Here is a 23,829-nt window from a genome sequence, read left to right as displayed (position 1 = left end):
TTGTTCATACTTAACTTATATTTTTCAATCATCTCTACCCATCTTTATGCCTTTGTTAGTATTGAAAAAAACAAAAAAACTTAATAGCATCCTATAAGGACTTAAAGACAAGAATCCCTAACTTTATTTCAACTCGATTACCTAAGCATCTTCAGCTTCATCAAGGGATTCATGAATTGTCTTATCTCCCTTAGTTACTTATGTGATTTCCGGAACTAGGACATCATTCATACTTACTACTATGACGCCAATGCTTATCGTGGTGACCGAGAAGAAGGTGGCTCATTAATGATTAGATAGAGGTGTAGCGACGAAACATTTTAAATTCATTTTTATTGGAGAAAAGTGAAAAAATAATGTGTGTAAAGCATAAGTTGAGGCAAAGACACAAATGTCCGAAACTAGACAACTTACCATATTTGGCTTATGTCAAATAATTCTTCATAAAAAGGAGATTCTTCGTCTCTTAATTCCTAAGTATATTAGATCAATTTTTGTTTCTTTTAAATCAAATATAAAGCAAAACTATAATGGCTTATCAATTCTTAATGTAATTGAGAGAAAGGTTTGCTTCCATATTTTAATTTTTTTTATTCTCTGAACTTGTTGAGTTCTTTTCCAAAGTTAATATTGTTTTAAATAAAAAATGTTTATAACATATCAAAAAGTTAAGGTAATAGTAACCTTGAAATTCTCGGTCAAGTAGTTCGTACAAGCATCCACTCTCAATCTTGATGTGTCATTTCGTCGGCTGTTTTGTTTTAATTATTTCCAAAGTTCCCTACTGTATTGTGATTTTTTGAACATTAATTTCGAGTTTCCACCCCCATCTCGTGTTTTCGTATGTTTTAACGTGGTATCACATTAATTTTGTATGTCTTTCAATGAAATTTGTCCTACAAACTTATAATATTTCATAAAAATAAATTCAAGAAGAAATTTAACTCACAATAATGGCTTGACATATTATCTAAGGTTGAAGAAGATAACGAGTTCCAATGAAGTGTACAATGTGGAATGATGTGATTTTCTTTGACTCTGACCATAAGTGATGACTCCACATCCCCTGTTCTTACCGCAGGACTTTCCGTCAAGCGGATTGAAGATAACATGTATGATAGCGCACTCTAACAAAAAAAAAAAAAATAAAAAGATCTTTTCTCCATTTCCAGTCATTTTTTTCAATCAAAAATTCATTTTATTTGTAGATAAAAATCCTTATACATTAATATTTACATAATTATTTGTACAAACTATTATAAATGGTGTACAATGTAATCATACATAGTCCAGTTGTGGATCGCGTTATTTCAATGTCATCAACTCTAGTTGGGTGGATTGTGATGCCATAATATTCTCATCCAATCTTGTAATCGTCATTTCATCTTCAAGTTCAAGTGTATGTGGTAGATAGGTGAACTCGGATTCAGATGCAAGATTACTTTTTTCTTTCTCATAGAATTCATATGAGCTTATAAAATTTCTGGTTGTATACTATATTTGTTAGCTTGTGTTGCCATGTTACTTAAAATAAAAAATGATGTGTTAACAAAATAATAGATGTTTATAAAACTTTGAAGTAAAAAAATAATATTAAAATATTTAAAATGAAAAACATAAATATTTTAATTAAAAATATTATTCTCACATTATCTTTTACCTAAAACACTTGTTTTGTTTTACTGGACAATATATAAATGAATTATTTTTATATTGAGACACATCAAAGCATTTAACTTAAAAAGAATAATCCATTTTTTTCAAATAAAAATTTTAAATTTAACTACAGACAATTGAATATTTAAAATAAACAAACAAGATAAAAATAAAATAATTGAGTATTTAAACTAAACAAACCAGACATCTAAATCAAAATGACAATTAAGACTTTTATTGACCAAAATAATTCAAAACATAAACTAAAAACTTCAAATGTAAATACTCCAAACCAAGGAAATGAGTTAATTTTCAAACATCATAAACACCGAAATTGAAACTAAAAAACCCTGCCAATAGTTAATCAAAATTATTCAAAACTAAATTTCGATATTCTTCTCCTTTTTCTATGCCTTAACCCTTCCATAAAACTTTTGCTTTTCTTCGGTTGTCTGGAAACGACCATGTCCAAATTTAGAAGAAGTGTCAATGAATTTAAGCTTAATCTCCTCCAATGCAACCCTAGAAGTCTGTGTGAGTAACGATTGTCTTAAAGTAAGAACACGCTTCTTCGTTCCAACACAACCTCCCTTTATCATCAAGTAATCTTCTTTCACGATTCCATAGTGTGGGAATCCTCCAATTGGTGTTATATCTTTCTCAGTCCTATCATCACAAAATTCAAGTCAGATTCGACAACTGAAAAACACAACAATAATAGAAAAGGAATAATAACTAGGGGAAATTGTTTACATGTCAAACTCGGTAATGGCGGTGTGAGACTCCTGACCAGATTTCCCGACCTTATAAATCTTCTTATTCAACTCAGTTCGATGATGGTATCCATTCTGACCAGCCCTAGCAACTGTAAACGATACTCTAGCAGGATGCCATGCACCAATACAGGCCACTTTTCGAAGACCACGGTGAGTCTTGCGAGGAAGTCGGCTAACACCCCATCTAGTAACAACACCTTCATATCCTTTACCCTTAGTTACGCCTATAATGTCAATCATCTCATCCTTCTGAAACACGGCATCTACAGGAACTTGCTTCTCAAAGAAACTGTATGCATAATCAACCTTTTGATGTGTACTTCCACCGTTAACTTGAATTTCCATAATGTCGGCTTTCTTTTTCTTCAGTCCTTTCATCTTTCGAATCTGAAGTTTGCAAATCATCATGATTGTGACAAAGTAAATAGGATGTTCTCAAATAGGACAATATAATCTTAAAGTCATGACCAATTCAAGTGCTTGTAATACCTGAGTATGGGCCAAAACACGAATTACAGAGCAGTATTTCTTCAATTTCTCCAACTGAGTTGTGATATCTTTCTTCCCTTCTTCAGTTTCATACTTCTTTGAATACTTTGTGAAAGCCTTCTTCTTTGATTTGCAGTAATTTTTGTAGAATCTCCTTTTTGCCTCCTCGCTCAAATGTTGAGCCCAGACAGTGTTTAGACTGCGGAGGCCACGTGAAGTTTTGACATAGCCTACTACACCGACAATAACCATTGGAGGTGCTTCAATGATGGTCACAGCCTCACATGCTTCCTTCTTGTTGAGCTCTACGAAATAAATAAATAAAAAATCCATGTAAAACTATGAGCTATGCATCACTGACACCTCAATTGAATTAGGATCTCAATCGCTGATGGGTATCAAATCAACTAAAAAAATTGAACATTAAAGAAAAAAGATGTTTAAGTCATGCAACCTAAATAATCCAATTTCATCAAACAATATTGAATAGATGATGTAAATGAATCTCACAATTCACAATTTCATTAGTACAAACTTTTAACTTTAAAAAAATAAAACTCACTTGAACCGGGCTTCTCAACATCTCTCACTATGTGGGTCATTCCTGCTTTGTAGCCTATGAAAGAAGTCAACCTGCATGGCTTTGTTGGATCGTCCTTGGGAAAGGCTTTCACTAGATAAGAAAGTATTAACAATATGAGAAAAGCTGTAACAGTTTCACTAAATTAAATGGAGAACCCTTTTAACTCATAGTTTTGGTCCTACAATATAAAACCCTTCAATATGCTTTGAGTATAACACCTATTCGCATTATCATTAATTACATCAGCCAAGTTTGAATGAATTTAAAAACACAGCAGAACATCAAAATCACAAGAAGAAAAGAGTGATAGAAAATGTATAATATAAACTCAAAAATGCCTTTTGTGATTGCAAACATGAGATGCAGCCATCGTTCCAAGCAGAAGACATAGAAATGCTTCCTCACCACAGGCCTATGACATTTTTACGTGTCAATTCTCAGGGGCTCATTCGTTTGCCTCTTGCAAATACCCTAGATTCCCGGGGGTAAATGCAAACGAGCCCTATCGAGACTCCAGCCTTGGTTAAGTATGGGAGAACATTTCTCTATCATCCGTTGAAAACAGGCCGGCATGAACATATCGCAAACGAAAAGGCATATAAAAATAATATATAAGATAATCAGAACCTTTATTTACCACAAAAACATTGATTAGATAAAAACACAGCAAGAAGATCAAATAGAATCGGCAATTCAGATCTAATTAAACATTACCCCAATACAAATGATTCGAGCTAATTAGCATTATGAAACCAGCTGAAGAATTCAAGAGAATAAGGTTTCACTAAATTAAATGGAGAATCCTTTTTACTCATAGTTTTGGGCCTACATTTTAAAACCCTTCAAAATGTTTGAGTATAACACCTATTAGCATTCAACAATTCATTAATTTACTTCAGGAAAGTTTGAATGAATGTAAAGCTGTTGTATTTAGAATCATCTTATTCATATACTAGTTATTTAACCTCATGATGGACATAATATATTTCAACAATTCTATAAGACCCCACTGAATCTACCACAAAGATTTGTAAGTTAGTCAAAGACATTGGCATCAAAAGCTGTTACATCCAGGGGCGGAGCCAAGTACAAGCCGGACCGGGCTGTAGCCCGGGTAGCCTTAAACAACTTGCATGTATTTTATCAATAACGACTGTAAATTACCATCGTTATTGGTTATTTTTCGTCGCTAAAAGGCATTGGTGACAGCAACCTATAAAACAAACCCGGATAGATTTTTTTAATAAAAAATTAGCCCGAATAGGTTTTAAATCCTGGCTCCGCCCCTGGTTACATCATATCAAAACCAGTACTAGAATATGATCTTTAGCTTCATTTCACAAGATGAGACTAATATAACTTTTTTTACTGGAAACACCATTAAAAATACACAATCAATTGCAATCTTAATGATTGCATAAAATAGAAATCAACCTTTCCCGCGTTGTCTGTTGGCCCTTTTCCTCGGAAGAAACCCCAAGGAGCCATGTCTAGGATGCTCAAACTTGCGGTGAGACATTTCTGCTTCTTAGTTAAAACTAACCTGCAAAAGATTTAGTTCTAAATATTGTATCTTTTTTCACAAGCATGTTCAATTTATACAATATTTTGATAAATGTGATCTGTCAGAGAGCTTTTACCAAAAAAAATACAAAGATTTGGAGATTAAAAGTTCGAAAACAAAACAGAACATCAAAAAAGAGTGATAAAAAATGTATATGAACACAAAACTGCCTTTTGTGATTGCAAAGATGAGATGCAGCCATAATTCCAAGCAGAAGACAGAGAAATGCTTCCTCACCATAGGCCTATGACATTTTTAGGTGTCAATTCTCAGGGGCTCATTCGTTTGCCTCTTACAAATACCCTAGATTCCGAGGGTACGTGCAAATGAGCCCTATCGAGACTCCAGCCTTGGTTAATCTGAATGTGTGGGAGAACATTTTCTATCATCCGTGGAAAACAAGCCGACATCAACATATCGCAAACAAAAAAGGCATAGAAAACCCACATATCACATACATATAAGAGAGTAAGATAATCAAAATCTCTTAGATTAAATGATTACTGAAATAATTGGAAGCAGATGAAATCGATCAGACCCTTTATCTACCAGAAAAAACAATGATTAGATCAAATAGAATTGGCGATTCAGATCTAATTAAACATTACCGCGATACAAATGTTGCGAGCATTAACAAACACGGTAATTAACATGAAAACAATCGAAAAATTGAACAACACTACCTCGGAAGAACAGAAGAGAGAGCTCAACTCGTGATGCTATAAACTGTAACCCTAGATTATCGATCAACTTGTGTATTTATATAAAGAGGCTTTGAAGGATGCTAATTTAGGATCCTTGATTGATAAACCCTAATTCCCTTAATTACATACATGTAAAGCCCACTCACAAGAAAATGTTCTTCTTTTAAAGCCCAATACAAATTACAACGACTACTTGATTAACCGGTTAAATTCAATTATGCGTCTTATTTTATAAAATTAACCGACAAGTATTGATTTTATAGGTTTTATTTTTACTGATTTCGATCGAATAATCGAATTTAACCGAGAAGCGATAATTAATTTTTTTAAAATTAAAAAATGACTCATATATATATATATATATATATATATATATATATATATATATATATATATATATTAATTCGTATATCTCTTTCAATCTCTAATCTCTATTTTATAATTAGCTTAAATATAATTAATTTTTATTTTTAAACTATGTTTAAAAATTAATTCTAAAGCATTCGAAACCGAAAAAAAAATATAGAATGGTCCAATCGAAACCAATATTTAGAATCTAAAACAAAAACTAAAAAATATCCTAAAGATAAAGAGGAATAATATCATATTTGAGAATAACGCCATTAAAATATAGAGGGATCATTAAACATGTAAAAATCATAGAGTAGATAATTAGTAACTATAAAACAACATAAGATCTTAGCGGAGACGAACCAAAATCGACGTTTTAATGTGGAACAAAAATTTGGAAGACAAATCTAAAGAAAAAGAAATAGATTATCATATCATAGGGTTAATGGATTTATAAGATTGTACCTTATAGTTGGTTCCCCTAAAATGCGTTGAGGAGTTTGTCATAACCGTGAGACACATGAAGTAAGAAGAGATCATCAAAGACATTGACACACAAACATTTAATAAAGAAGAGAAAATTGAAGATGAAATATTTTTTAATAAACGTAAGTGTGTGAAGAGATAAATTAATGAAAATAACGATAAGATCCTCAATTAATTAAAAATAATAATTTGACCCGACAAATTAACCATTTACTCTCATTTTCATATATATATATATATATATATATTATGAAATTTTGATATGTTTTTCAAAAGAAAAAAAGGGTGTGAAATGCCTTACTAGTGTGTCGAAAATAAGAATTATAGATAAATAGCACATTAAGTGATCACCAAAATTTACATCTTCCACTTTATTTAAATGTTTTTTTTCTCATGCACATTAGAAACAATAGCCACTAAAAGATCCGCATTATAGTAAATTTAAACCCTCAATTTTGAAACAAATGGCTGGTTTGCCCGAGAGGTTAAGGGGGAAGACTTAAGATCTTTTGCACTCAATGTGCGCATGGGTTCGAACCCCATAGCCAGCAATTTCAACCTTGTTTTTATTTATTTTTTTCTCATTGGTTCACATGAATATTGAATTCACTTGAACCAAATTAAAAATGTCTTAAGAGTGATAATGAGAATTCACTCTCTAGGAATATGAGCAAACTGAGAATGTCTCTCAAGTAATCACTCTCTACTCACTTTATCACAATTAATTTTATTTTATGACTTTTTCAATCATTACAAAGAATTGATGTCATAATAAAACACAATTTAGTATAAAGTGCCTATTAGGTTCTCACATTTAAGGCAATCTAATGATTGGAATATGAGCAAACCGAGAATGTCTCTCAAGTAATCACGTCAATTCACCAATTCACTTCAGAGATTGTTGTTTTTCCTCATGCATGAGTTAGAACCCATAACCAGTAGTTTTCATATGTCACAATAATAAATTTTAATTCTTAGATCGATATCATTAGGAAGACTCTTATTACGATAAGTGTAGGATTTAAAAAAAATACAATGCAAGATTTTAAATGGTAAAACTCAATGTGGACCTAGTCATTTATTCAACAAATTGGTTTATTGTTCAATATTACTCTTAATTTTGTTTTATGCCTTCTCCAATAATTATAAAAATTGAGGTCAGGATTGAACACTATTTAGAACAATCTATAGAGGATGTAATGTTAATATGTTTTCTATTGAAAAACTAAAAACTAAAAGGTATAAAACGCCTCATAGGTAATTCCCACTTTTCACCATAGTGTTGTTTATTCTGAACCCATAACCACAAGTTTTCAACAAGTCATAGTACTACATTTTAATCTTGGTTCGATTTTCCTAGAAATGCCCTTATTATCGTGGTGTGGTGGGAGTTTAAACCCCAATTTTAAAGAAAAATAGTGGAAGATCTCAAATGATAAAGTATAATGTGGACCTAATTGTTTGTTTTAACAAACTGTTTTACCGTTTGATATCACTATTCATTTTATTTTATGAATTCTCAAATCATTACAAATGAGTGATGTAGTATTGAACACGAGATAGAATTAACATCTATAGGTGTGAATATTGATATGTTTTCTAATGAAAAAGAAAAAAGAAAAAGAGAAGATATGAAATGCATCCATGTTTATTTTGTTGGAAGGTCCATCTTGTGGGAGAAGAATATGCAATATTGTTAAGATCATGATAATTACTTAAGTGTTTGAAATTTTATTTGGCATGAGAAGGGTACATTGATTGTTTTGTTCAAGATATTTTACTTTGATATCGTGAAATTTTGATTTATGTTTTTAATTAGATTTAAATTTTTAGTACATTATTTTTATTTGTTATATCCCTACTTTTGTTTGTATATTGATTAATTTTTTTTGTGTATTATTTTTAATACATGTTTAAAATGAAATATTGAATCCATTTAAACCAACTAATTATTTTGACATGGGGTGGTCGTGCTGGAGTGGTTATCGCGCATGACTAGAAATCATGTGGGCTTTGCCCGTTCGAATCTGCTGACCACGACATTTTGGGTAACTAACATTTTTTTTCAGAAAAAATTAATGGCAAGAATCCCTAACTTTATTTCAACCCCATCAAACCAAACCAAGTACCTAATCATCTTCAGTCTCATTAAGGGCTTCATCTCCCTTAGATGCTTCTGTGATTTTCGGAACTAGGGCATCATTCATACTTGCTTCTATAACGTCAAGGCTCATTGTGGTGGTCGAGAAGAAGGTGGCTCATGGATAATATGTAGAGGTGTAGCGACGAAGCGTTTTAAATTCATTTTTATTGGAGCAAAGATTGAAAAATATTGTAAGCAAAACATAAGTTGAGGCGTGAAAGACACAAATGTTCGAAACTAGACAAGTTACCATATTGAAACATTGGTCGACCTAAATCCGAGGGCTTATTGAGACGTCTCAACTTAAATCCTAGGGATTATGTCAAATACATTGAAAATGAAGTTCAATAAGTTGAAAAAGTGGTGAATAAGGTTTAAAGAAAAATGTGTGCAGAAAGATGCCCGGTGTTCTGATTTCTCGGTCCATACGGATGTTTTAGGACGGGCAATCAAAGTTTATAATTAAAAGTGAGTATTTATTGGGGTTCTACAAATAAGAAGATATTTATTTTATCTTTCTTTAAGTTGTGTTATCTATAATTAAGTTGTTTTACTCAACCAAGACATCTAACGATGACAATTCCGACAACTTCAAGATCCAATTTTGACATCATTCAACATCATATTTGATTTAGAAGATTGCTAGAATGGATAGAGAACATGTCAAGAGAATGAGCCTTAGTTCTTGAGTTAAAGATCAAGAACAAAGCTAAACGGATTCAAAACGAATATCTCGTAAGAAAAACTGGGAGAACATATTAACAACCTAGAAACATCTTTGACAAATAAAAACTGGGAGAAAGCATTTTATTACTATAAAAACTCATAAAAACCAACATCAATCTAGCTCTTGGACATGGTTCAAACAAAACCATACCAATTATTAATGTCATAATATAAGATATATATATATATTATCTTATATTATAACAACAATCACATCCATTCAATTAATAAAAAGATACATCACTCAAATGTATTTATTCAAATAAAAACATTACTTTAGCACACACATATCTTATTCTATATTTCAATCTCCATTTAATTATTATTGTCCCACCAGTATTGCGATTGCAAATAGATTATCGTGTCTTTATCCAACAGACACGCCTTGCCCAGCAAATAAGGAGACAGGTCTGGACTACAACCAAACAGTGCATTCGTAATCGTTATCGTCCCTGGATTTTCGCTGCTTAATCCAACTAAAGCGACCGAATTACTTTCATATATATTCTGTTGAAAATGGATTAATCCTTCTGGGAATACGAAAACGTCTCCTGCCTTTAATACTTTTTTAAACAAACGATTCTTCTGATCCGGACGGTTAGACCCCACAAAGCCAACCAGAAGGTTGCCCTCTAGCACTAAGAGGACTTCTGTCGCACGAGGGTGGGAATGTGGCGGATTCAGTCCGTAAGGTGCAAAATCGATACGAGCCAAGGAGATACCAAGAGTATTGAGACCTGGTGATTATAAATCATGTTATTCTTCAAATCAAATAATAAACAACAAACAAACAAACACGTGAAATGATATTTTAATGTTGTATATACTACCTTTCAATTGCATAACATTCACAGAAGTAACTTCAGATCCAAGAGGATTGGCTGTGTTGCCAGATTTGTCAAGCCCACCGTCGTAAAAGAAATCGTCAGCTGTGACTAAGGTATGCTCTTTGCAAAACTTTCCGTTCACAAACACTGTACATGAAAACAATAATTTTAAGTGTTCAAAACAAATATGGATCTGAAGTATTAAACCATGACTAGGTCTAGTTAAAACCCATTTGGGTCACCATAACTCAAGGAATAAGAATCACATAAACAGTGAAAAAACAAACCTGCATCTTTTGGTTCATCAGCGGCAACACAGAAGTCTTGACCATGGTTTGGATCAAAAGCATTCACAAGTAAGAAAGCAAATGACGCCAACAACGTAATAGTTACTAATTGTCTTGACATCTCTCTCTAACTCAGTTAATAAGTTCTGGTTGATGATAAATTACCAAGGTCGGTTTTATAGTCGTCAATGAACTACCTACTTCAAATATTTTAATAAACCACTAAATCTACTCCCACTTTATGCATAAACTATTGTTTATAAGTTACATGTATCTTAGTCAAATACTCTTTGAGAATGATTAGGTGTCATATATGAGTCCATCCATTTAATTAGACTATAAACAATGAAGAAAAATAAATTGAAATAACACAATATCAAGCCAATGGGGTGTTTTAAAATAATGAAAGAAGTTTGAAAAAAATAGAAATAATAATAATAAAATAAATACAATGTGGTTTCTACCATACATACAGAATCTTAAATTTTGTCTGGTAGTTTATTTTGGACACATTCTTCTTTTGAAATTTTTCAACTGCTACACCTTTTGACTTAACTAAATTCACCGACTTTTCTAGTTTCTAATATCAGCCATCAACAATGATGGTAAATCTAAAATTTTGTGATAGTTTTTTATTTATTTATTTAATTTTCATGGTTAAAATATTTTTCTTCTATTAATGTTCTAGAAGAATGGACTTGTTTCTTCTACAACTTTTTACAAGCTTTTCTATCAAGCTACATCTTCTACCTACATTAGGTTTTCCACAATTTATTTAGCAATTGGCTTGTTTTGACCCAAATTTGCATTTTTCTTATTTTGTAAGAAAATGTAGTTAGATTTTGAACAAAAAGAACTGTATGTATTCTAAAGAAAATTTGAAACTCGATATTACCTTAGGATTCTTGAATGTCTCATCAACACTTAAGACAAGGCAAGCCGCCTCCATAGCAGCATTTAAAGCATTAATCTGCAGGGGGAACGATAAGAGTGAACATAATTTATAAAAGAATAATACTTGTAATTTAAAAATAAAACAAAAAAGAATCTAAAAGAAGTAATTTCCACATTATTGACAATCATAACTTAACAACAGTCAGACCTGAGGGGCCAACCACTAAATATGTTAAACCTCTCGTTTCCAACTTCTTCTCCTCAAAGATTTCACATGATCCAAGGACCTGGATGCAAACCAAAATAGACGGGAAAATAAAGAACAATTCATAACACTTAAAAGTAGATAATGGATCAAATAATACAACTACTACATTTATGATGTATGTATTATTTAGAATATGAAAGAAAGATAGCCAAGCAGGAACCTCATCAATGATGCGTTAACAGACCTTTGAACAGTGCATCAGTTGCAGCAGAACCTCGATGTATATCTTCTTCTGCAACACGACCAACACAAAAAATACTGTCACGGAACAACCCATTTAACTAGTCAAGATGAAGCCACTAATCTGCAAAAGATGTTAACTTTTCTATTTTTCCAAGCAATTGTATGTGTCAATAAAAGGAGGTTAAAGTGTATTTAATACAAAGCTATCTTTATTTTTGGAAGAGATTTAATACAAAGCTATCAAAACAAGTAAAAGTCCAAATAGAAGCCAAGATATTCAACTTTCAGTGGACAGCAAAATCAATTTACTGAAGCAATATTTAACATCTACATCCACAACAAGGTAGTTTCATTGATTTTCGCATGCTACCACCACCCCATTTTATGTGAAAATGTCACTGTCTCCAAAACTTTCATTCCTGAAATTTGAGGATTCTCCAAAAAAAAAAAGTGATTTTTTAAATAGGAGAATACATATCTAGGCTTTGTGTTTAAGAAAATATTGATAAGATAGCCACGTGAACATTCTTAGGAGTGGCAGTCAATGACCATTGTGTTTTTCCTTAATTACAAGGACTCATATTATGAAAGTTGTTTCTTGTGGAGGGAGATGAGTGTGAGGAACTTTTTATGTTTTTCAATTATCTCCACTTTTTATTTATTGTTGGTAACTTTATTATTTGAATATTACTTGGATAGTCGGTCGGGCATTTGTTTGCCAAGCGATTCCAATGAAGACTGTATATACGGTGAAGAGAGAGTTCATGTTATTGGTTGAACTCTCTCTCTTCATCTTATAAATTTTCCTTGCAGGAGTCTTCTCCATCACACCAAGTAGTCCCATGTAATACCTACATAATGATTATTTGCCTTTAAAATACTTGTCATCTTTAACAATTTGAAATTCAAAAGAAAACACATGTTGTTAGAATATCAAAATCCAAATCTGACAGTTTCTCATCTAGATCCGAATCTAGACCCAAATCCGGAAAGTGTTTCCAAATCGATCCGTAATCACCTAGATGTAATGAAAACAAAAGCTAATATAGAAGCTATAATGTACTGACATGTTGGCCAACATTGATAATTAGAGTAGAGTAAATAAATTAGTACAACTTAACCTCATTGAGGTGCTTGTAGCATGTGAAGTAAGAAAACACATGAGACATGTTAGCAGCTTCATTTGGATGTATGATATGAAGAACATTTAAGTAATACTTGAATCAACATTTTGGCACAAAATATGCATATGGAATAAAGAATTAACAATATTTGGCCACAAAAGGCACAAGAATTATGTGTAGATTTGATTTTGACATTGATGTTATTTTACTGAAATACAAAATATTTGTAAAAATGCCTTGTTGACTTATGAATACATAATTTCAAAATGGAACTTGAGCACCCAAAAAATAGTGACATTTCAACAAAAGTTGCCATAGATATTATATTCATCAAAGTGTCTAGAGTTTAGATTATCATTTTGTGAAGCATAATAAGCATCTTAAACACTTTTAATTCAAAAACAGAAAACATATCCCTCAAGAGAAAAGGCAAAGTTGCCAATTAAAGGATGAAAGGAGACTACAATATCATTATTATTGCAAACAACATAAATTTATCAAGTTTGAACGACTTATTAGAAACAATTATACAACCACATTATGTTGAATCTAATTTTAATGTTTTAGAGGTATACCTTCTTGATTCCAATCATATTTAGCCTATCATCATTGCCAATTGCAAGAAAAACATCAACCATCATAGAAGCAAGGAACTCATTTTCCCCACCAATTAGCTTTGAAGACAGAGTTGTTGAAGCAAAGTTTGGCTGAAGACGCAGTTGACCCTCAATCTGGACAGAACCCTACAAACAAGATAACATCTTCAACTAGCTAAACATAATCTCTAATCGAGCACAAAATAGAATGAAACAACAGTAAGATAAAAAAAAAACACAGAGATGTATAATTCGAAATTGGAGACATGGTGTTTTTACAAGCTCAACCATACAGACAAGTCACTCTCACGCAAAACAGACAAACAAAGCTTCAATCTAAGTTCTATTTGCCTTACGAAAATACAGGCAAAATCAGACAGGAATCGTATCGTTTAAAACTACCACAGCATACTCGTATTCACAATGTTTTTCATGTGTCACAGCTTAAAAAATTGATCAGAAATCATGTATCAGAGAAACATGAATGATCTAGAAATACCCGACTTTGAACCGGATGCGATTTTGGAAAAACGACTTACTTTGAGAGATGGAGAAACGGTGCGAGGTCAGATACTTGTTAGGCGATCGAAAGGTCTTCGTATAAGGCGATGGAGTCGTCTTCCAGGGTAGTATTATCACTACTTCTAAACCCTAACTCTAACTGATATGGGATAATAATTGGTATGTGATAATAGGGGAAATTTGATAATATGACCCTGAAAACAAAGGTATTTTGAAATATAACTTCCATAATAATTTTTTTGTTTTTTAACCTTTTTTTTAAAAAATTTCCAATTTTACCCTCAATAACCTTTTTATTTTTTATTTCTTTTTTCTTTTCTTTTTCTTTTCTTTTTCTTTCTTTTCTTCTTCCCCGCTTTCCCTTTCCCCCGACCGTTGCACTTCTTCCCTTCCGTTCTTATTCTTCCCTTCCGTTGCACTTCGCCGACGTTCGCCAAGAAGCCCAACCCTTCCAGCCAGCCTCTTCGTCGATCGCCAAGCCGAACTTCTAGCCAACGACGATCGCCATACCTCGGACGATTCTAGCCCAACGATTTGAGGTTAGTTTAGGTTTATTGTTTAGGTTTATTGTTTAGGTAATCTTAGTTTAGTTTAGGTTTATTGTTTTAAATGCTGAGAATGCTGAGATTGATATAGTTTGAAATGCTGAGAATGTTTGTGAATGGTTTATGAATATTTGCTTTGCATGTTTTGATTAGGGTTTTAGGGTTTTAGTTTACTATGAATGCTGAGAATGAATGCTGAGAATGGTATATTTGATTAGGGTTTTAGTTTAGGTTTAGGGCTTGGCGTAGGGGTTGGGTGTGGGGCTTGGGCGTGGGGCGTGGGGAGTGGGCGTGGGGGTTGGGCGTGGGCGTGGGCATGGGGCGTGGGGGTGGGCGTGAGGTGTGGGGGTTGGGCGTAGGGCGTTGGGAGTGGGGGTTCGTCGTGGGGCGTAGGGCATGGGGCGTGGGGCTTGGGCATGGGGCGTGGGTCTTGGGCGTGGGTCTTGGGTCTTGGGCGTGGCCCTTGGGCGTGGGGCGTGGGTCTTGGGCGTGGGTCTTGGGCGTGGGTCTTGGGCGTGGGTCTTGGGTCTTGGGCGTGGCCCTTGGGCGTGGGGCGTGGGTCTTGGGCGTGGGTCTTGGGCGTGGGCGTGGCCCTTGGGCGTGGGGCGTGGGTCTTGGGCGTGGGTCTTGGGTCTTGGGCGTGGGGTCACGCAATATGTAAAACTAATTAATAAGTTTCTTAATAAGTGAGGATAGCTTAGTTGGGAGAATGTCAGAACTTTATAATTAATGAAACAGCGAAACAGAACTTACAAAATTGAAATTGAAAATAGGAAAAATACCCAACATTCTCATTATCTCCAATGTGAACTTAAGTTTCTAATATGAGCTAAGAAGGTAATCTTAATCTAGGATGAACCTTGCTAAATCTATATTCTTGTTTTTGTGCTTGCATTAATCGACTATAACAACTTTTATTATACATATCTATGCATTAATCGATCCACCTTCACTGTAAAAGTTTTTTTTTTCTTTGCCTTTTACTTTATAATTAATGAAACAACTTTTTTTTCTTTGCCTTTTACTTTATAATTAATGAAACAGCGAAGCAGAACTTACAAAATTGAAATTGAAAATAGGAAAAATACCCAACATTCTCATTATCTCCAATGTGAACTTAAGTTTCTAATATGAGCTAAGAAGGTAATCTTAATCTAGGATGAACCTTGCTAAATCTATATTCTTGTTTTTGTGCTTGCATTAATCGACTATAACAACTTTTATTATACATATCTATGCATTAATCGATCCACCTTCACTGTAAAAGTTTTTTTTTCTTTGCCTTTTACTTTATAATTAATGAAACAACTTTTTTTTTCTTTGTCTTTTACTTTATAATTAATGAAACAGCGAAGCAGAACTTACAAAATTGAAATTGAAAATAGGAAAAATACCCAACATTCTCATTATCTCCAATGTGAACTTAAGTTTCTAATATGAGCTAAGAAGGTAATCTTAATCTAGGATGAACCTTGCTAAATCTATATTCTTGTTTTTGTGCTTGCATTAATCGACTATAACAACTTTTATTATACATATCTATGTAACATCAGCAAATGTACAAAGTCTTCTGGTTTTTGGCAAAAAGAAAGAGGTATTACAGTGTGCAATTGAGGGTCAGTTATGGAGCTTTGTTGTTGTACTTGCAGCACAAAATGGAGCTTTATGAAGTAGAAATTTGAACAAATTACTAATTGTTGTGTAATATATATGTTGTACTATTTGCTGCACTTGAGAAAAGCCTCCAGTGTGTAATGGAAGGGTGGGATTATAAGTAAGTCAGGTACTTATTTTCTCAGTTGTCTCTTTCTCTCAACAATTTGTAAATTGAATTCACTGATGGGATTGTGCAAATCATGTATATTATACATACATTCTTATTCTTGAAAAGGAATCTCAATTCTTTCGTTTATATCTTATAAATCTTGTATTTTTTTGTATATATAAAGATTGTTTACTTAAAATTATTGAGAGCACAAAGCAACAAATAAGTTGTTTTTTGCCCAAAGGAAAACAACAAGTGCGTAACATAAACAAAATTCATCATTAACCAAAACATAGACAAAAGAAATAGGTTTGAAAGTTAGAAACTAATTATTCAAATGGCTTGTTTAATAATTTTCTATTTGAATGACTTTGAGAAGATTATAATGTAATTTTTATAAGTCACACAAACACCATTCATTTCTATTTATACTAATTCAACATCTATGAAAGAATCAATGAAACAAATAAATTACTACACAATAAATAATGAAATTGAATTAATTATTCGCCCCAGACCCATAACACTTGTACACCCCGAAAAAGGCAGTCCTATATAGAAAATTCAACAATTAATATAATATGCATCAAAAGTACATGAATGTTTAAGATTTGTATATTAAAGATGTATACTTGTTCTTGTTACTGATGTGGTCCCAATCATCCCAACCACCATGAGCCACAATATTAGCAAAATAAGTATGAGCGTAAACAATTCTAGAGTATTCGCCCAAGAAAAATTGTACACACAACCATTTTGAAAGAATATTCATACATATCAAAATCATTTCAATGTTGTACACACAACCATTTTGAAAGAATAATTCATACATATCAAAACCATTTCAATATTTATATATATCATCACTCTGTTTAAAAATTTTCCAATAGAAAAAAAAACTTTTACAGTGAAGGTGGATCGAACACCTGACCTTTAAATCTTCAGTCTGACATTCTCCCAACTAAGCTATCCTCACTTATTAAGAAACTTATAAATTAGTTTTACATATTGCGTGACCCCACGCCCAAGACCCAAGACTCACGCCCCACGCTCAAGACCCACGCCCCACGCTCAAGACCCACGCCCAAGGGCCACGCCCCACGCCCAAGACCCACGCCCAAGACCCACGCCCAAGACCCACGCCCAAGGGCCACGCCCAAGACCCACGCCCCACGCCCAAGACCCACGCCCACGCCCTACGCCCTACGCCCTACGCCTTACGCCCTACGCCCTACGCCCTACGCCCTACGCCCTACGCCCTACGCCCTACGCCCAAGCCCTACGCCCCACGACGAACCCCCACTCCCTACGCCCCACACCTCACCCCCCACCCCCCACGCCCAAGCCCCACGCCAAGCCCTAAACCTAAACTAAAACCCTAATCAAATATACCATTCTCAGCATTCATTCTCAACATTCATAATAAACTAAAACCCTAAAACCCTAATCAAAACATGCAAAGCAAACAAACCATTCACAAACATTCTCAGCATTTCAAACTATATCAATCTCAACATTCTCAGCATTTAAAACAATAAACCTAAACTAAACTAAGATTACCTAAACAATAAACCTAAACAATAAACCTAAACTAACCTCAAATCGTCGGGCTAGAATCGTCCAAGGTTTGGCGATCGTCGTTGGCTGGAAGTTCGGCTTGGCGATCGACGAAGAGGCTGGCTGGAAGGGTTGGGCTTCTTGGCGAACGTCAGCGGAGTGCAACGGAAGGGAAGAAGAAGAACGGAAGGGAAGAAGAAGGGTCTGGGTAGGGGGGGAATGCAACGGTCGGGGGAAAGGGAAAGCGGGGGGAAGAATAAAAGAAAAGAAAGAAAAAGAAAAAAGAAAAAAAAAAGGTTATTGAGGGTAAAATTGGAAAAAAAATTTAAAAAAGGTTAAAAAACAAAAAAGTTATTATGGAGGTTATATTTCAAAATACCTTTGTTTTCAGGGTCATATTATCAAATTTCCCACCTAAATCAGTAATGGAGAATTGTGGTCCATATAATTGTTTGAACTAAGATAACTATTCACAGATGATATTCCATATGTCTGTGTACAAAGTGGCATCTGGATTGTTCATATTCATCCATTTGGTAGATCTCATACTAGCATTTTCTTTAACTTTGAATTGTTATAGCCTGTAGGCAAGTCGTAATTCAATATATGAATGCCTGCGATGTAAAATAAGCTTAAGACCTTGTATGATGTGGGTTATTTGTGATCAACAATCTACTAATTAAGCGAATCATTATATTCATCAACCAAAACATTCTGATTCTCTTTTGTTTTCATGTACCAATCCATATCACACTATATTTTATTTCATTTTTGTTCATTTCAGTAAGCTTAAAAAGATGGAGCATGATGAGACTGGATGTCACGCACCAGAAGGTCCAATCTTGTGCATCAACAATTGTGGTTTCTTCGGAAGTGCAGCAACCATGAACATGTGTTCCAAATGTCACAAAGATATGATTTTGAAACAAGAACAGACGAAACTTGTTGCCTCCTCCATTGAGAACATTGTTAATGGAAAGGAACCCGCCATGTCGATGTGGGAATATGTTTTGTGGATCCCATCGCTACTCTGATAAACATGGTTGCCTTTTTGACTATCATGGTGCTGCCTAGGATGCTATAGCTAAAGTCAATCCTGTTGTTAAGGCGAAGAAACTCAACAAGATCTAGAGATGTGATTTCTGCAACATCTTTGTCTTCATCAGGACCTTGACCAAGAGCAAAAACAACTGTTCATATCATTTCAGAAATATCATCATTCCGGGCTTCTCTGTTTGTTGTTCATTGCAGCAGGGAGAGCTTGTTTATTTTGTTTGCTTCAATGTTTTTTAAGTTGTGGTGATTTGATAAAAAAAAAAAGACAGTTGTGGTTCTTGTGTTTGTTTTCACTTTTGAGTACTAGTTTGTCATGTGGAAACCATGAATGATTATTATGCTTTCTTATATGTTCTTGTTGACATGGTGTTTATATAAATCTAACTACTGTATGTATTTATGATCAGATATATCCATTACACATAAAAGTTGTAGATTTATATATATACAAATATATGTTCTTTTATTTGATTAATTTCAATTGTTAGACAAAAATGTGTTATTGTATTGATAGTATACCTTATCAAAATATGAACAATTTTGGAATATTATAAGTTGAGATATTATTATAATACATGTTTTAATTAATTACTACATAGTAAGTTGCCTTGCCCTACCCAAAAGTTGAACAAATCCAAACTACTAATAACACACATAATAAGAACATACATAAACAACATATATAATAAGATCACATCAACATACACATTTATTATCTAATTCCCCATCATCCTAAGAAAGAACATAGTTTTAAGCAAACCACATTTCAGAAAGACTTAAACATTTCTTCTTCTTCTAATTCTTAGAGTTCCGGTTGGCTGGTTGCTTCGGTGATCTCAACTTTTCCGCTACATATTCATCAGATAAAGGCAGGTAGTAGATTCGAGGCGTTGCCTTAGTTTTCCTGAAAAGGTCATCCAGTGTTAGGATTGGAACCTCCACAACTTTCTCTTCAACTGATGGTGCCAGAGTAAGCAGTTTTTGTTCATTATTTACTATTGCTTCTGTAGATGAGGGTGGTGATGGTGGTGGGAGCAGAGGAATCGCCGGACGAGCCTGTTGTTAGATTTGACGATGGGATGGGGCTAATACAGCAGTTGGAGGAATCATCGGAGGATGAGACTCCACTCGCGTTTTTACTTCTTGAGGATCGAAAAACTCAGCCACAAGAAACATACCTCCGTTTTTAGGCCATTGTAGGTTGTAAACAACATTTCTACTCTCCATTGCTTCTTCCACACAAGAATACTGCAATAATAAAAAATAACAACATTCAGCTCATCATTCTTCTTTCAAACATGCACGCACTATAAGGGGTTATTCTTCATCAAACAAGGCCTAGGAGGTTTTGAAGATGGAGGCACTGTCAAAAGAAAAAAGAAAATCAAAAGGTCACGCTTCAGTTCTCAATATTACAGGTAGTAAGTATAATATTTTTGATATTGTTAATTTTACCAATTCTCTCATTCGGAGCACCATCACTCACTGCTAATGAATCATCTCTAGATATTGCATTTCCCTAACATTTGAAGAAGATGATCCATCCTTATTTGTAGTTTCATGTTGATCAACGTGGAGGTTATCATTGGTATTCCACCTTCTTGGTCTCTTCTCCTCCCCCGTGCCACCTTTTTGGTCTAACAGAACAATTTCATACCATCAGTTGAGACAATGACTATAATAATACTCCACCAACAAATGGATTTCATACACATAAGATGCATAACAATAAATAATAATAAAATGCTCACCAGGCTTTCTTTTTACAGATGGTGCAGGTATTTCGATTATAGCTTCTTCAACAGGAGCTTGAGTTTTCTCATCCACCACCATCACCACAGAGGCTTCAGGTTTCTCAAAATCATCAACTACAACTTCAACATTAATATTCAGATAGTCCAATTGCTTATTATCTAATGCATCAACATAAATGCTGTCCAGATTTAACGGAATCAAATCTCCATTGTCATTTTACTTACTAATCTCGATCTCTGGCTTATCAACAACATCCATGGGATGTGGAGAGCCACCATCTGATGATGGTTTCCCCATCTCAGGCAGCTTAACATCTAGTTCTAATTTCACATTATTAACAATTATGTTATCCTTTATGTCATTTTTTTCATTAGTTGAGTTCTTGCATGGCCTTGTTCCACCTTTTAGAAGCAATATTGTTGTTAAGCAGGATGGTAATCCTAACATAGGGAAAATATACTAAGGTCTTAACGCCACCGTTGAGAGAATAGAAGAGAGAGAGAAAATAATGAAATGAAAAAAAATTAATTATTTATATAAAAAAAAATTCTCTTCGCACGAGGAGACACTTCGCTTTACGCGATCAGGGTATTTTCGTCAAAAATAAATAAAGTGGTCACCAGAGCAATAAAAATTAGGCTATGACCACATATGCAAATAATGCAATCTTTAGGGTCATTTCGTCAAATTTTTCCGTCTTATCAGACTATATTCCAAAAATAACCTAGTCACAAACTATTTTTCAAAAATAACCTTTTCCCTTGAAAAAATACCCTTTTGCCCTTAATAAATTTTCTTATTTCTTCTTTTCCCCTTGTTTTCTTCATTTCTTCTTCTTCTCCAACGCTTCATCTGCTTTCTCTCTTCTTCTTCCTCTTCCCCTTCCCCTTCCCCTTCCCCTTCCCCGCATACTCGACTCTTAGAAAACAAGCAACTGGATGCTCATGCAACGCTCCTTGCGACTATCCCCGACTCAACGCTGGATGCTTTCCCCTGCCCGCGACTACCCAAGCAACGCATGCAAGGCGATCTCTCCCCCTGATTTAGCTCCGACAAACGCCAATGAGTATGTGTACATTGCGTCTATTAACCGATAATTCAATTTATTTAATTAAGTATTAAATTTATTAAATGATTTTTTTTTTATTTTTTACCAATAATATATTATTGTTATAATATAATATATTTTATACATATATTTAAAAATATATTATAATATATTAATATTATTGTAACAATATAATATATTTTAAAAGTCTTTATTTTTTTAATTAATAGTTATATAAATTAGATTTATTTTTAAAAATAATTTATACAAATTATAATTTAAAATTTAAAAATAATTAATATATATTATTAAATACTATTTATAATATATTTAATATTTACAATATAAATTATAAAATATAAATATACAATTAAATTATTACAGATTTATCGGTTAAACCGTTAGAAAAACAATTCAACCAAAAACTGAACTGTTTAACCTGTAAAAAAAATGTTAATTGGAACCGTTAGAATCGATTAACCGATAAACCGGTGAAATGAAACTCGTAAGCTATTAGTTCGGTTATCAGTTTCCAGTTTTTTGCAAGGACCTAATCATTACAAAGTAGAATAAAGACTTATATAATATTTTTCATTCCCGATTTAACAAACTCATTTAACAAAAAAAAATTAATAATTTTTTAATTTATTTATAATTTATCAATGTAAGTAATAAATAAATAAATGTGAGAGTGAATATATATATATATATATATATATATATATATATATATATATATATATGAAATCTTGATATGTTTTTCAAAAGAAGAAAAAAATGTGAAATGCCTTACTAGTGTGCCTAAACATATAAGAGTTATAGATAAATAGTACATTAAGTGATTACCAAAATTTAAATCTTCCAATCCATTCAAATGTTTTTTTTCTCATGTATATATATTAGAAACAATATCCACTAAAAGACTCATATTATAGTGAGAATTTAAACCCTCAATTCTCTAGAACAAGTGGCTAGTTTGCCCGAGAGGTTAAGGGGGAAGACTTAAGATCTTCTGCACTCAATGTGCGCATGGGTTCGAACCCCATAGCTAGCAATTTTATTTCTTTGATTTTATTTTATTTTTTCATTGGATCACATGAATATTGAATTCACTTGCAAAAATGATGGTATGAAACCAAATTAAAAATGTCTTTAAAGTGATAATGATAATTCACTCTCTTCTCACTTTTACTTAAAAAAAAAAGGAAAAGAATAAAAAGTAATGTGGAATTTAAACCTAAATATTTTATAATAAGAAAAATATAATGCATGATCTCAAATGATAAAGTTCAATATGGACCTAATAGTTTCAACAAATTATTTTATCACAATTAATTTTATTTTATGACTTCTTCAATCATTACACAGAAATGGCGTCATAATTAAACACAATTTAGTATAAATTGCCTCTTAGGTTCTCACATTTTTGTTGAGGCAATCTAATGATTGAGTATGAGCACACTAAGAATGTCTCCCAATAGTAATCACGTCAATTCACCAATCCACTCAGAGAGTGTTGTTTTTCCTCATGCATGAGTTAAAACCCCACAACCAGTAGTTTTCATACGTTACGGTAATAAATTTTAATTCTTAGATCGATATCATTAAGAAGACTCTTATTGCGATGAATGTAGGATTTAAAAAAAATACAATGTGATATTTTAAATGGTAAAACTCAATGTTGGTTTATCATTCTTAATTTTGTTTTATGTCTTCTCCAATAATTATATTCTATTTTATTTATAACATTATATATAGGAAAAAAGCTCACTTAGACATATGTACTTGTACAACTAGCTCATTTAGACGTATGTACTAATAAAAGGTCATTTAAACATATGTACTATCAAAAATTAGCTCATTTAGCCTCTTTTAGTAACCATGGTTAACTTTTATTTTTAAATTTATATATTTATTAATTAAA

At 33.1% G+C, this 23,829-nt stretch overlaps 2 protein-coding genes, 1 long non-coding RNA gene, 2 other non-coding genes and 1 pseudogene across 5 annotated transcripts; 3 read left to right on the top strand and 3 right to left on the bottom strand.

Annotated features, from left to right (window-relative positions):
* Positions 1 to 1,850: 1,850 nt before the first annotated feature.
* LOC124942832 (60S ribosomal protein L3-2-like) lies at positions 1,851 to 5,820 on the bottom strand. Its single transcript, XM_047483396.1, has 6 exons — positions 5,752 to 5,820; positions 4,939 to 5,047; positions 3,484 to 3,594; positions 2,922 to 3,226; positions 2,410 to 2,819; positions 1,851 to 2,322 (listed from the first exon to the last, which is right to left on the bottom strand). Exons 2-6 carry the CDS (start codon positions 5,021 to 5,023, stop codon positions 2,064 to 2,066), a joined length of 1,170 nt encoding a protein of 389 aa, XP_047339352.1. The 5' UTR covers positions 5,024 to 5,047; positions 5,752 to 5,820; the 3' UTR covers positions 1,851 to 2,063.
* A 1,256-nt stretch (positions 5,821 to 7,076) lies between these two features.
* Positions 7,077 to 7,160, top strand: TRNAL-UAA. Its single transcript has one exon. It is a non-coding gene; the product is annotated as a tRNA-Leu (tRNA).
* Positions 7,161 to 9,566: 2,406 nt separating this feature from the next.
* Positions 9,567 to 11,702, bottom strand: LOC124942833 (germin-like protein subfamily 1 member 17). The gene is made up of 5 exons (XM_047483397.1): positions 11,678 to 11,702; positions 11,488 to 11,562; positions 10,593 to 10,738; positions 10,309 to 10,452; positions 9,567 to 10,215 (listed from the first exon to the last, which is right to left on the bottom strand). Exons 3-5 carry the CDS (start codon positions 10,711 to 10,713, stop codon positions 9,794 to 9,796), a joined length of 687 nt encoding a protein of 228 aa, XP_047339353.1. The 5' UTR covers positions 10,714 to 10,738; positions 11,488 to 11,562; positions 11,678 to 11,702; the 3' UTR covers positions 9,567 to 9,793.
* Positions 11,703 to 13,481: 1,779 nt separating this feature from the next.
* On the bottom strand, positions 13,482 to 14,341 carry LOC124942835. Its single transcript, XR_007099753.1, has 2 exons — positions 14,197 to 14,341; positions 13,482 to 13,804 (listed from the first exon to the last, which is right to left on the bottom strand). It is a non-coding gene; the product is annotated as an uncharacterized LOC124942835 (long non-coding RNA).
* A 4,502-nt stretch (positions 14,342 to 18,843) lies between these two features.
* LOC124942834 lies at positions 18,844 to 19,246 on the top strand (annotated as a pseudogene).
* A 3,629-nt stretch (positions 19,247 to 22,875) lies between these two features.
* On the top strand, positions 22,876 to 22,959 carry TRNAL-UAA. Its single transcript has one exon. It is a non-coding gene; the product is annotated as a tRNA-Leu (tRNA).
* Positions 22,960 to 23,829: the final 870 nt, after the last annotated feature.

This window comes from Impatiens glandulifera, chromosome 6, assembly GCF_907164915.1.
Source record: "Impatiens glandulifera chromosome 6, dImpGla2.1, whole genome shotgun sequence".
NCBI lineage: Eukaryota > Viridiplantae > Streptophyta > Magnoliopsida > Ericales > Balsaminaceae > Impatiens > Impatiens glandulifera.
The sequence above is the reverse complement of the archived record's forward strand: the minus strand, read 5'-3'. Positions and strand labels throughout refer to the sequence as shown.